Source organism: Salvia miltiorrhiza, chromosome 3 (assembly GCF_028751815.1).
Source record: "Salvia miltiorrhiza cultivar Shanhuang (shh) chromosome 3, IMPLAD_Smil_shh, whole genome shotgun sequence".
Classification (NCBI taxonomy): domain Eukaryota; kingdom Viridiplantae; phylum Streptophyta; class Magnoliopsida; order Lamiales; family Lamiaceae; genus Salvia; species Salvia miltiorrhiza.
The window spans coordinates 8581669-8596268 of NC_080389.1; the positions used below are offsets into that span (position 1 = coordinate 8581669).

The 14600-nt window shown below is 37.6% G+C and overlaps 2 protein-coding genes and 1 long non-coding RNA gene across 5 annotated transcripts in view; 2 read left to right on the top strand and 1 right to left on the bottom strand.

Moving 5' to 3' along the window:
* Positions 1-2765: 2765 nt before the first annotated feature.
* LOC131017371 (AP2-like ethylene-responsive transcription factor BBM) lies at positions 2766-4096 on the top strand. Of its 3 annotated transcripts, none has more exons than XM_057946101.1 (3): positions 2766-3300; positions 3548-3640; positions 3747-4096. In XM_057946101.1, exons 1-3 carry the CDS (start codon positions 2928-2930, stop codon positions 3752-3754), a joined length of 474 nt encoding a protein of 157 aa, XP_057802084.1. In that variant the 5' UTR covers positions 2766-2927; the 3' UTR covers positions 3755-4096. The 3 variants fall into 3 exon arrangements, 2 of the variants coding, with proteins under 2 accessions (XP_057802084.1, XP_057802082.1); XR_009099573.1 differs by having other exon boundaries at positions 2823-3452; positions 3548-3636; XM_057946099.1 differs by having other exon boundaries at positions 2833-3300; positions 3548-3636.
* A 2152-nt stretch (positions 4097-6248) lies between these two features.
* On the bottom strand, positions 6249-9272 carry LOC131017372 (uncharacterized). The gene is made up of 3 exons (XR_009099574.1): positions 8823-9272; positions 6724-6827; positions 6249-6466 (listed from the first exon to the last, which is right to left on the bottom strand). It is a non-coding gene; the product is annotated as an uncharacterized LOC131017372 (long non-coding RNA).
* A 402-nt stretch (positions 9273-9674) lies between these two features.
* Positions 9675-14600, top strand: part of LOC131018258 (miltiradiene synthase KSL2, chloroplastic-like) — a 14277-nt gene continuing 9351 nt past the window's right edge. Inside the window, exon 1 of the mRNA XM_057946982.1 lies at positions 9675-9819. Coding sequence (XP_057802965.1) covers positions 9675-9819 — 145 coding nt within the window. The remainder of the gene's footprint in view (positions 9820-14600) is intronic.

A 14600-nucleotide genomic window follows, 5' to 3' on the forward strand; every position in this document is an offset into this window, starting at 1 on the left:
TACTACATCAAGAAAAGAAAAGGAAAGGCATGCGTGTGGGAACAAAATCAGCCATTTTAGTAGACTACTCAAGTATAGCCATTAATGCACTCCTTCAAATAAACATATCAGCAGCAACTCTCTTCCATTTCACTTCTCATTTCCCCTGCACTAATAACCCACGTGAAGGAGGAACTCCATTCATTGCTCTTCTGCCAAACTTTAGAGTGTATCTATCCAGTGATTCAATCACACAGCAGCCACCCAAACACAAGGATCCACAGGTATATACTAAGCTCCCCTATTCAATCCATTAGCATTTCATCCAACAAGCATGATCAGTTAATGAATACTAAGTATATAATGAGTATATATATGCATAAGGGGCTTAGCAATCACGAAGTCAGTAAGAATTTCTATGATATAGAAACAACTACATGTTTAGTTTAATCTCTTGCATAATCAAATAGGAAACTAGATGATTTATGGGCTGCACCAACTGGAATAACACTAGAAACCAAACTAATGGATTTTCGTTAGAACACCTTAAACCTGTGTGAGTGAGAGACTTGAAATCGGACGGAGGGCGACTGCCCTGTTTAGTCGAGCTCAAGGAAGACGACGGCGAGCTGCCTTGTCGGAATCTGAGTTACAGCAGCGGCGTCGGGGCTCGGGGAAATCGACGGAGGCGGCAGACTTTCGACGGCAAGGAGATTAGAGCTTCTTCTTTCCTTCAGCGGATTGGGAAGAAGAGCCGACGCAGGAGGACGAACGAGACCCTGACTGTTCGCCGGAAGTAGCAGCAGCGACCTTCCCGATTTCAGGGCTCGTTCTTGGACACTACGGAGAGGAAAGAGGACGGTGTCGGGATTGACGCATCGGCATCCGAAGCAGACCAGAGCAGATGACCGCTGACCACCGGACGAGCAGCAGCAACTTCAGGCAGCGACTCCGGCGAAACAGCAGCAGTCGGCGACCTGACGACCAGCGGACGCCGCTACGGGTGCAGTGGCGCGACGAATCACGTCGGACTTCCAGTTGCAGCGGCGGCAGTCCACTTCTTCGGCTGTCGTCGGGCGATCTGTGAACGGACGGAGAGAGAGAAGAAGGTGACGGTGAGGGTGATCGGAGACGGCGCCCTTCGCCGGAGACGAAGCCGCGGCGGCGGAACTTATGGCTGAGAGAGAGAGGGGCGAATTTTGAGAGAGAGAGAGAGAGAGAGAGAGAGAGATGAAGCGGCTGTGCTAAATGAGGAAGAAGGGTTAATGTGTTGGGCTTGAGTTGTGTTGGGCCATCTGATTTTTTCCCTTTGGGCCGAAAATTGGGCCTTCATTTTAATTATGTGGGCTGCAGATCTAAATTGATAATGGGCTGTATTTAATTAGTTTGGGCTAGAGTTAATTTTATTTGGACTGCCATTATTATTTTGGCTTAAAATCAGGCCCAATTTAAGGGTAGTCTAGATTAATCTATTAATTTAATTGAGCTAATTCTAATTATTGATTAATTTAGAATGAGGCTATTAATTAGTAAGAGAGTTAGAATACTCTAAGATGAGCGGATTAATTATTTATCCACCCTCATGAGACGATCCTCAATTAGTTAATTTTATTTATTTAATCCGACAATTATGATTTATAATAGAATCTCCCAGATTATTATCTCAGAATAATAATTATCGGAATACGAGTCATGCATAGTTAAATTACGCATTCTCATTAATTGAGGATTTTATTCGAGCATATATCTTACTTTATATCATCGCAATAAAGGTGAAGCGAGAGTAATAATAGCCAGTCAAGGAGCTAATTTACCAAAGCAAAAGTTGCTATCAGGTGGGCATTACTTTTACTATACGTATATAGAGATCCCCTGCGTGTTGTAGGCCTCTTATACGAATGAATGCATGGGATGATCTAACTGTTAATTTCAGTTTCATATATATCAAATGAGTTTAAATGTTACATTCAAGCAAGTTATTTCATGACAAAATCTTTGAGTTAAAGTTATTTCAAGTATTGTCTTGCCATAAAATGTTTAAATTTTAGTATGATATCTATCTGCTTTGGCTTTGCCAATGATGCAATCGAATTCGGGTCTTGAGCAGTTGATAGTTATCCTGCCAGGACTAGTGTACACCAGTGACCGTGAGTCATCTAGCGGGTTGGCCGGTCAAGTGTTCGTGAGAGGTGGCCACCTCTCCGGCACAAAGTTCCAGATATGATAGATTACAAGAGAACTTAGTCTGCAGACGAACTTTAAGAATCACAAATGAACTTAGTAAGCTTGGGCCTTTTTAGCGAAAAACTCCCTTGCTGTACTGTTTATGATGGCATGACAATTTATAGTTTTGAAGCATGTATTTTTATACTTAGGCATACGTGCCCACTGAGTACTTTTGTACTCAGCCCTGCATATATTTCTAAATGTGCAGGTTGAGTAGCTGCCGATGGTGATGAAGTGACGAGCGGGATTCTTTATCTTATTATGTATTAATGAACTCTAGGGTTACATGTCTTCATACATGTAATCAGAATCATATTCCGCTGCGTACTCAGAAGTTTTATGTTTATTTGGCTAAGTCAGAGATATCTGAACTTACTAGTTATTTGAGTCTATACGACTAAACTTCTGTTATATTATAAATATCCCTTTTGTTAAATGATGAAATGCGATCCTTCCTTGTTTGATTATCCCCTTTCTACCCCGCTTCTAATCTCCCTCCATTAGTCACGATTTCCCCGGCTTAATTATCCTTAATTAGGGCCGGTCGTGACATAAATAATGCTTCATCCCTTCACAATCCTTCACACCTCAAACAACTCTCTCTCGATCTCTCGCAATTCTTCACTCCACAAACACCTCTCTCTCTCTCTCTCTCTCTCTCACTCTCACTCTCACTCGACTCTCTCTCTCTCTCTCTCTCTCTCTCCCTGCTATATATTGTGATGGCGATGCTGTGGATAATTGTGTGCGTTACGATTTTGGTGATCGCCGAGGGTGAGCAGCTAGCTATAAGCAAAAGAGAAGATTTCACCGGCATTCTTAGCGAAAACAAAGCCATAAATCCGGGTAATTTATTAATTAATCAAAAAAAATACATGGCTTCCATGAACAACTGGCTAGGCTTCTCTCTCTCTCCTCAAGATCATCAACACCCACAAATAGGCAACTTCACCTCTGATGAAATCTCAACCGCACAAATCTCTGGGGAATCTTGCTTCCATCTCCCCTCAGATTCTCCCATCCCCTCTCTGAATCTCCCTGCCCCACCTTTTGGCATCATGGAAGCTTTCAACAGAAATAACAATCACTCTCAAGGTAATTATATTAATATTCTTATTATTGGAAGTATTTTCAAATTATTATTATTATGATAAGGTTTTCTTGAATTTAATTAACTCTTTGTTTCTTTCCTTGTCTTCTCTTATTTGGGTTTGAATTACTTTGAAATGCTACTGCAGTTTACTTGGGTAAGTCTTTGCCTTTTGTACTAATTCTCTAATAATTTTGCAGTAAAAAGGAAAAGATATAGATATATTGATTCATGTTATTTTAATTATTGCAGGGGTTATGATAAGGAAGATAACGGCTGCTCGAGCTTATGATTTAGCAGCAATGAAGTATTGGGGAACTACCACAACAACAAATTTTCCGGTGAGTACGTAATTTTATTACTCCATATAGGTATACTATATTTAATTAATTCGGTATTTATATTAGAATTTTCACAATTTTTTTTGTGTTTTTTCGTTGTCATGATTTAGATGAGTAACTATGAGAAAGAGATTGAGGAAATGAAGCATATGACAAGGCAGGAATATGTAGCATCTTTGAGAAGGTGCAGAAGCCTACGACATCGCCGCGATCAAATTCCGAGGCCTAAACGCCGTCATCAACTTCGAAATAAACCGTTACGACGTGAAGAGCATACTCGAGAGCGCAACCCTAGTCTAGTTGATAGATGGAAATTTCCAGTGCCTTCTTTTTCTATTTTGGGTTAGGCTGAGAAATTATTTAATAACTTTAAAAAAAAAAGGAAAAAGGTTTTGTTGGGAGAGTTCGATGGACTTTTGTGGTATTTAGAGAAAATAATAAACAAATTAAGTAAACTGCATACTAATTACTAGTATTGAGAAGCTTTATTAATTGCTCAAATAGTTAAAGTACATCATTTTGCTTTTACATGTTGCATGTGACCAATAAATTTAATTATTGTTCAAAGTATATTAAATAAATTAAATTATTTTTTAATAAAAAATATACTTAACTATTTATTTGCCAACTAAAAGTTAATTGACAAATTAAATTGATGGTGCAAATATATGAAGGATCAGATACTACACAAGTATTTATATAGTTTTTAGTCAAGATGAAGTTTGATTAAAAATCAATGTGGGATAAGAGATATGACTTGTAAGAAAATAAGAATAAAGGAGAATAGAGAGAAGAGGACGAGACTGAATTAACTCCTCAAAATTTCGATGCTACAAATATTTCGTAAACATATATTATATTATATCAGTTCATATTCAATGTTTAGCAAATTTCTAAGAATACATACCACATAAATTCGACCTCACACAATTTTTATAAAATACTCACATATATCACAAATGAATTCCGCATTATTAAATTATTGATCGATATATTATTATTTCAAGCTGCCTATTCATAAATAACCATTTAATACTTATTTTTAACACGTCCGGTAAAAAATTAAGATTCTGACATTCACAAATTATTTCTTCTATAAGGGTCCAAATTTGTACATAAATAAACGTCACAGTTTCATTATTTTCGACTATCCTTAATAATATTACATAAAAAATAGACTACAATGGCCAGACAACAAAATTCATTTCCATAGACATCGTTCCCATATATAAAAATAAAAAGTGCCTAATTAAATTCATTGGGCCCCAATCGTGTAAAATGAGTGAAAAGGACTATCAAAGCCTGACTAATTCACGTGAATTATTGCTCCGATCCTATTTTCCTCAAGAGCATGAACGACATTATTTGAATTCCTACGTGGGGCCCCATCGTCTAGAATGAAAAACAAAGACTACTCTTTCACGAGAACTACCACTATTTTTTTTTTCAAAAGCGCAAGTGATGAAAAGTCTCTAAATGGGACCCCATTTTATATATGAGTTGTTCTGCTGTGAAACCGGTTTCACGGTGACTTTCTAATGATACTATTTGTAGGGTATCTTTGCCTAGCCAGGGTTATACCGCTTGATTCCCGAACCTTCTGTCTTCCCCACTTCGTGCTCAAGCACTTGATCTTCTTCTTTGGTCTTCTTTTCCACAGATCTTCTACTTCTTCTGTCTCTTCTTCAGATCTGCACAAAGGAAAGATAAAGCAAGTAAAAGAGATACAAGAAAAAGAAATGGGAAAAGAAAAGAAAGAAAGAGTTCGGAGAATGGGAAAAGGTGTCCTCGGGACACTTTGGGGCTCAGATTTTTCCCTTGTACTCAGCAACCCTTCCGGCAGCTGAATGATCAAGACCACGGAATGGACAAAGGAGCAGCTTCTTAGATCTCAGCAGAGCCACCAACAGCAGGAGCCAAGTACAGAACTCCGGCGGCTCAGATCTACTTAGGTAACTACCAAACAGGGCTCCGGTGAACAGGAAGGCCCGGTGATACCACCACCCACACAGGGAATCCCGTACTATCAAAGAAGTAACCACAGATTTGAAAGGAATAGCAGAGCCTCTCACACTTTGATACTACGGTTATCCCTATATGGGAGAGCATCAGGGAATTTAAGGAGAGCAGCAGCAACGGGAGGGAGGAACGCCATTGAAGGCGATGGACACTACGCCAGATTCGCTCATAGATAACGGATTTTATCCGTTATCTATGTGCGAAAACATCCGTAATATATAATGGTGTAATGTATGTGGATTTCATACATAACGGAGATTTAAGCGTTATCTATTCTATTATACATAACGGATTATATCCGTTATCTATAGTATTATATCCGTTATCTATTCTATTATACATAACGATTGTTTATATATAAGTAACGTATTATATCCGTTATCTATAGTATTATACATAACGTTTCAAACCGTCATGAAAGTTTAATATTCACTGTTATGTACACACCACATAACGGTTTTTTGATATTAATAACGTTTGGTAATCCGTTATGTATAACGTTTTTGACCGTAATTAGATTTCTATTTCTCCGTTATCTATTAATTTATACATAACAGTATAAATGATAAAACCAACAATAATAATATTATATATCATCCAAAATATTTAATTTTATATTATTATCATAAAAAGAATTCATACAAGATTTGAATATAGTCAAAATTCAACAACTGCTCTATCTATACTATTATGCCTTACAAAAATACTAAACATATTAAATATGCAACTAGCTAGCCATATGGTACAACTTTTCTTGTGAATTCACAAGCCTCTTCAGCTCAACGTACGACACATTTAATCCACCACAAACCTGCCACAAAATCATACAAAGAGCCAACCAACAATCACAATATAGAGCATCATGATAAACACTTAAAAAGCATATCAAAGTGATTGGTAAAATGGACAAAACCTATCAAGTTACTAAGCACTAAAAACTTCTCCATTTCACATTTTTTAGGAAAATATTACTAAGCACTAAAAGTACCCAAAATTGATGCAAGAACAAGCATATGATTTTTGGTCCAAGGTAAAACAAAATACCAACATAATAGTGACCTTACATACCTCAAGATGCACTCGGAAATAATGCAAGTCTCCTCCAATTATCCTAAATGGCTCCCCATCTCTCCAAAACATGTCTATGCCATCTCAAACTTATGTGTGTATCCCTATCACAATATTGCATCATTATGTTAAATGCAAGCAGTGCTCGAAACGTCTTAAATCACAACAAAAACCAAATGCATCAACCAAACTAAAAGCCCATTTTCGTCATCATTACAGCTCATTTTCTACTTCATTATCCACAAACTAGAGATACAAACAAAAAAGGCAGTGAACACAAAACCATGTACAAATTTCTACAAATTAGACGGCAAGCTGAGTAATCCTCATAATCACAATTCCCCTCACATCAAGGAAGACACTAAACAAGCTAGTCACACAACCATCCAATTCAACCAATGGGCAATAAATCACTCACTCATCCATATCTTCCAAACAATTAACAAAATGAGAAAATTTTCGATTGAGAACTACCATAAAGCAATCAAGCAGCAACCGCATCGCATTAAAAAAAAAGATGAGACTCAAAATATGCTCAAACTCAATCAATATCAATGGAGCACTTTTAACTTTCCAAGCTTCATTGATTTCCACCTGACCAAAACAAAGACAGTACCGATTTAAGTTTTTGTAACAGAAAACTGCTAATTCCCGTACTGCACTACGTTTCAAAAAACTTCTGCTACCCATTGTTTATGACCCAGCACATACCAATGCACATCATATCATTTCACATACAAGTTTTTTCAATATGCTATGTAATCAGGGTATAAGGATTATATATGCAGTTTATGCTTCAAACAATTAGTAATTAAACATGTTTTTTATTGAGTGTCATACCCAATGCAGCAATCTTAATCAATTTTGGTGGTTTAACACTTTCTTCCTTCAAGTGTAAATTGTCAAGACCAATCTTCAACACTCAATCAATATGGATATCAAATATACATAGCGCATTTTTTCACTCAAAAATAGATTTCTCATGAGATAGAAGGAGAGAGCGTCATGCATCGAACATCTTACGTATATTGAGATGGGTGGCTATATAGCTAGAGTGGGAGTTACTTCATTAAATCTAGCTCCATATTTCCATGCAAAAAAACTGGGAATCTTGGATTAGGATATGCTATTTACAAAGACAATATTTTTGATTGAATGAAGCATCAATTTCAAAGTAATAGTTCCATATGTGCAAGCATGAACCATAGGCAGCCTTAGCTTTCAATACTCAACAAGCAAGCTAGCTCTTACGTCACAATAACCATTTTTATATATATACACATATATATACAATCTCTCGCTCTCTCTCCCATAAACAAATTTCAAGAGGGTAAGACAAAATATAATACTCCCTCCGTCCACGAAATGAGTACCCATATTTCCTTTTTCGTCCGTCCACGAAATGAGTATCCATTTCCCTTTTTGGCAAGTGTACCCCACAAAACTTTTTAATTAATACACTAAAAAGGTGGGACCCTTATTCTATTCACACTACACTCAATACATTTCTTAAAACCCGTGCCGTCCACAAATGGATACTCATTTCGTGGACGGAGGGAGTACAAATTAAAGAGTTTTAAGAGCAGTGGTCCAACTGTGGTGGAGTACGTGCATAAATGTAGGAGAACTAAGCGGATAGAGTTGCAGATTGATAAAGGAAACTCAGAATATTCCAACAGCTAAACTTTTCCCTTTTCTCACTTTTGTGTTTAAACTAGCTTCACTAATTTAATTTCTTTCTTGATTTATATAGATGTAGGAAGCTGTCACCAAGCTGATTACTCAGAGGGACTGCACTACTTCATCCTCAAAGAATTTACAAGTTCAAATCTGGAATATATGAAAAAATCTGCCAGTTTTAGCCAAATACATCTGAGGTTGAGCAGTATTTTATTAAGATGAATATGTTTAGAAATGAAGAGTCTAAGGAATCTGGGCTTAATGACTATTCCAAGGACAGAGATAGTCGTTTCTGAAATTGTGACAAATCACTTAGCACCTCAGTTCCACAAACATAGTAAATAATAAAAAAACACAAATACACATATAAATATATGCATATAGATAAAGAGATAGCAGATGAGAAATGAAGAATGAACCTTTCAACTGGAACTTGAATTTCAAGTTGCTCACCACCACTAGCAGCCTGAACAGTGCTGAATCCTCGAGCAACAAGTGAGGGTGAACCTCCAGCATCAGCCTAACAATACACGATCAGTTTCAAATTTAGGTCTTAGAGCACAGGAATACAAGACATGATTTCATTGTGAGCATCCACCATGCCTAATATTCAATTAAGCAAAGCTTACCACCTAAGAAAACTGTCATAACAATTCGGACCCGGAGCAATCAAGAATTCAGAATCCCCCCGCGAATTCAATAACTACAGTGCAAGAAGCAATTGAATTAAGTCGGACTACAAGAATCAATCAACTGCAACACCCCGTTCTCCGAAGAAGAGAACTAGAACTTACTAAGTATGCATAACTTACAAAATTGCTCGAGAATTTAAAAATTCGAACCCAGAGTAGAGAAGTGCAGAGTTCAGGACTTACTGGAGTTGGAGAGAACTGCCGTTACCGGAGCAATTTAGAACCCTAGAAAGATAAAGTTGTGCCCAATTTGTGCATATTATCTGAGAGAGAGAGGGTCGCTGCCATTAAAATCGGAGTATTTCAGTGCGAGGGAGGTGACTACCGGTGGAAGCGGTGGCGGTGGCGACAAACGACCTAGGGTTCTGAATTTGGGGAAAAAAGTGAGGAGCTCGAGATAGGTCGTGAGGGGAAAGTTGGCTTTCCTGAGAAGCTTCGATGACAGGCCACCTGCGACAACCTAGGGTTCGAAGCTGGGACTTGGTTCGATCCGGGTCGCCGAAGCGTGCGCCGTGCTGGAGTTGGTGAAGGAGGCGTCGATCCGGGTCGCCGAAGTGTGCGCCGCGCTGGAGCATCGGCATGGTTCGAAGTCAGGACTTGGTGGAGAATCGGGGCGAACAGAGTTGGTATATGGCAGAGGGGTCGATTTGGGGAAGAAGAAGGCGGATGGGGGGAGGAGAGGCGAAGAAGAAGGCGGATGGAGAAGAAGAATTGCAGAGGCCCTGTTTTTCTTTAAGTTTTTGGGGAAAGTGGAGGTGTCGAAGCCAATTTGGGGAAGAAGAAGCCAATTTTTTGATTTTTTTTAATTTTTCTTTTAATTTTTAAAATTCTATTTTTTTAAAAAAAAATTATCTAATTTTAAAATCTTATATTTTATTTTAATTATTCCAATGTCTGAATTGTATTTTTAATGAAAATTTGGAATTTAAAAATTTGGAATTTAAAAATAAAAGTGTAAATATGTGAATTTTGTGAAATTTAAAAACAAAAGTGTAAATATGTGAATTTTGAATTATATTTTTAATTTTTCAAAGTCTATATTTACAAATAGATTCAGATTTTAAAATAATCAAAATTTTTTTAAATATAATATAATATAATATAAATTTAAAATATATATATATATATATATATATATATATATTTATGCATAACAGTTTTCACAACGATGATACATAACGGTTTAATAAACCGTTATAAATGACAGTCATATATAACGTTTTTGGTAACGTCGGAATAACCGTTATAAAAAGATGCTCATAGATAACGGTCGGCTTAACGGTTTTGTAATACCGTTATGTATATATCTAATAGATAACGCACAAATATAACGGAATAACTCAAACCGTTATCTAAGCGTATGGACAACACTACATAGATAACGGTTTTTTGTCAAAACCGTTATCTATTCTAAAAATGCGCTCATACATAACGGTTTTTTTAAAAAACCGTTATGTATGAGGTGTTATGTATGTGCATTTTTGTAGTAGTGGGAAAAACTAAGGTAAAAGGGTGGTGGGAAGGTGGAGGAGGCGAGGAGTCGGGGAGAGAGAGAATTAGGGTAAGGGAAGCGACGCTGAGTGAAGTGAGAGAGAGTGGGGTTGGGGTTGGGTATATCAGAGGGAGAGTGGGCTAGGGTTTGGGAATTGGGCTCGGTTTTGGGCCCAAGAGATGGCCCAGACAAAAGAAAAGAAAGAGGAGGAAAGAATGAGAAATGGGCCAACCTCACATATCCACCTTTGGCACATTGATCATTCTGTCACTAGGGAAGGGCCATCAATTGAGTTTGAGTTATCATCACAGCCCCTATTTTTACTATCATCCTATCACAAAGACAAGACAATAGAGGGTGAGAAAAATATTAAGCACATTTAACTCAGTCTCAAACCACAGAGACCAACCCAAAGGCAATAACCATTTCTCAAACCCAAAGGGTTATCATTGAAGACTCAACAGACCACACATAAAACACAACAGAACACACACTGTTCGCAATTATTTTCACCACGCCGCAAGTATACGGTGTAGTTGCAATATAAGGGAAGCAAGGTCGTATCCCACAAGGATTGGTGAATTCAAACTTCTAAATACCATTAATAAGTTGTTTTCAATCTATTTAGACAACCAAAGATGAAGAGATATTGAAGGTTAAATCAAAGTTAAATTAAAGCAAGCAAACTAAATAACAAAAATATAAACTTAGTTAATAAATTGGGGAATGACTCAAAGGAAAGTTATCCTAGGGACTAGATTTCGATGGATCGTAATGAACTTCAATTTAAATCAATATAAATCTTGTTATGACTTACTTATCTAGGGCGATCTCCCCACTAGTTTTAGCCCCCTCCCGGACGACTAAAACAGTAGATTACGGGTCATAATTGCCGTCCCCGGTCAATTTCTAACCTATAACTCCCAATAGCACAAAAGATCAATAAGCCCTCACCCACCTCTCAACCTCCCGGTTTATTGAGATGATATGTATCAAACTCCTAATCTATTGTAATTATCCTCTCCCGATTCAAATCACAAATTAGAAATGCACAAAAGGTGGCCAACCAATCATACAAGAGATAAATCTAGGACTTGAAAAGATAACAATAAGCACAATCAAGATATATATTGAACAAAGAAATCAATCCATTACAAATCCATCTAATCTAATCCCTAAGATAAGAGATTTTAGCCAAGCATATTCATAATAAAAGCAAATCTCAAGTCATAAGAAAACATAAATAAAGATATAGAGAGATAGAGATTCATAGACAAATCCTATAATCTTGATCTTCAATCATGTAGTCTTGATGAGCTCCTTTCCAAGTCTTCCCCTTCTTTATTTGATTTTGGTGTTGTTTTTGTGTGTGGAAGAGAGAAAAAATGGTAGAGAATGGAGGCTAGGGTTTGGAATTGGAGAGTTGGGGAAGATGAAGTGGGTGTGTGTGGTGAATGAATGGGGAAAAAAAAGAGAAAAATGGAGTTTTGAGGCTAAAATCGCGTTTGGGGTCCATTTGGGGGAGCCCCGCCCTTTTCCCGCGGTCCCGCCCCGCGGCCGCGGGTGGTGACCGCGGGTGTCTCCTGAGTCGGGAACAGCTGACCCGCGGTCTTACCCCGCGGCCGCGGGTGGTGACCGCGGGGTACTGGGCGTTTTGCACAGTCCGCTCGTTTTGCTCCGTTCTCCCTCGTCCGGACTCGGATTTGGTCGCCGTTTGCGCTCACGGATTCCTCTCGAGACGTACTTCGATCTCATGTCTTCAAAATCCTCCAATTAATTCTTGATTTTCCCTGAAATCACTCCAAAACTACACCAAGGAATTAAAACTCAACAAAACTCAAAATTGGGATACAAACACATATTAGCAATCAATTCGTGGGGGAAAAATGACAACAATTCATGCGATATTGAGGTACGAAAACCATGTTTGTCAACCCCCCCAAACTTAAAGCGTTGTTTGTCCCCAAACAACAAAGAGAAGAGAAATAAAAGATAACAAACATGTGAGAATGAATTGGTGTCATTTCAAGGGCTTCAATTTTTTCAAAATCAACAATTTCAAAAATCTTTCAAAAGTGTATCACAAGTAGAAATGCATTCCAAGAAATCACAAGTGATGAAGAGTTCAATATTATGGCCTCCAAGCTTGAATCCTCACAAATGTGGATGTTTCAATGATGCACTCAACTCTCAAGTGTTTAGATTGGGCATGTTTGCACTCAAATTGAAACATGTATGCAATCTACCATAAGCTTGCCATTTGTCCTAACTCTCTATGCTTTAATGTGTTATAAATAGAGATCAAAAAGGGCTTTCATTGGGTTGTAATGAGGGCTCTTTGGTAAGGTGAGTAGTTTTTTTAGGCAAAGTGACTCATCCCACAATCCATCAATCACAATGAACAAATCAACTTCACCATTTCTCTTATCAATCAAAAACCAAAATCCCTACATTTCATCTTTTCATCCTTAGTGATATCTATCATGGCTATGATTCAAAAGGCAAATCACTCCCCTTTATGCTCTTTTATTCACATTCATTTTCATTTTTTTTTTCTTTTTTTTTTCTTTTTCTTTTTAAGCTCATAGGGGACTAGTGATTTTCACTCAATCAAAGCTTGATAAGCAATTTCAATCATTTCCCAAACATTTTCATCAAAGTAACCACTAACAATCTAAGTTCTACCCATCATTGGTTAATTCAAAGAAATGCTACAAGGCACAAAGAGGGTAAACTAGGATCATATGAGAATTTGGACACAATTTAAGTCAAGTGGCTAACAAGGATGGCCTTAAATCACTTCAATATTAACAACACATCTACTTTTATTTTCAAGAGAGGACTCATGGCAAGTTCTAGAGATCAACACACATGCTCAAATGATTTACACTCAAGAACAAAATGAGATTGTAAATGTATGACAATCAAAGGCTCAATTCTCACAAGCTCATTTTCGTTTTCAAGTTCTTGGAGGTACAACATTTAGCTCATTTGTCACAAGTTCAAACTCTACATGCAAAATCAACAAGTGAAACACAACAAATTCTTTTCAAAAACAACATTCATATCATAAGCCCAACACACATTTCATCCAACTCATGTTTTTCAACAATCAAGCTCAAACTCAAGAGACATGGAAAAGCTCAAGAAAAGAGACAAAATCTCATTATTCGAAAACTAAATTAACTAAATAAATAAACAACGGATAAACGAGATAAGTAACCCATCTTCACCCTCCCCCCAAACTTATTTCACACAAAGGAGAAATAAGTTTGGATGAAGGAGAAAATGGTTACTTGTCTCGTACTCAACAAACGAGGTGGAGGCTTAGGCGGTGGCCATTTCTCATCAAATTTGCATGCTCCATCCACCGCGACCCAAAAATATGGTGGCTTTGCAATTCTTGAGACATCCCGGGCGTCATGGTAATCTCGTTCACCATCTAGAGTACCACCACACTCAAACAATTCCTTATTAGACAAATCAAAGTGAAAATCAAAAGATGAAGATAAATAAAAGTGAAAGAAGCAAGCCTTCATAGAATCGCCTGTGGCGAGGTAAGGATCGACAAAATTTTTGACTTTGCTTTCTTTAAAGCTTGTGAAATCTTCATCTTTTTGAAATTGTAGAGGTTGTGTGGAAAAGTTGGGCTCTCGACTTCAAGGGGTTTGGAGAATTGATCCTCATCTTCTTCATACTCTTCTTCAACTTCTTGAGGCTCTTCACTTAGCATTGGCATTGGTTCCTCATACAAGGTTCCATTTTGAAGGCTAATGGCCATGCACAAATCATCAATTCGCTTTTGATTTTCCATAGTGGTAGCCAAAGACCTTCTTTGCTCTTCTAGCATAACCTCCGATTTTGCTAGACTTTTTTCTATCCAAGCTTGTGTAGCTATGAAGCATTGAAGGAGATCGTCTTTTTGAATTTGATTTCTCCTCTTGATAGTATCGATTTCCCCCTTGGAAGCCTTCTTGAGTGGAATAAGAAATTTCATAATTCCAACTATTGAA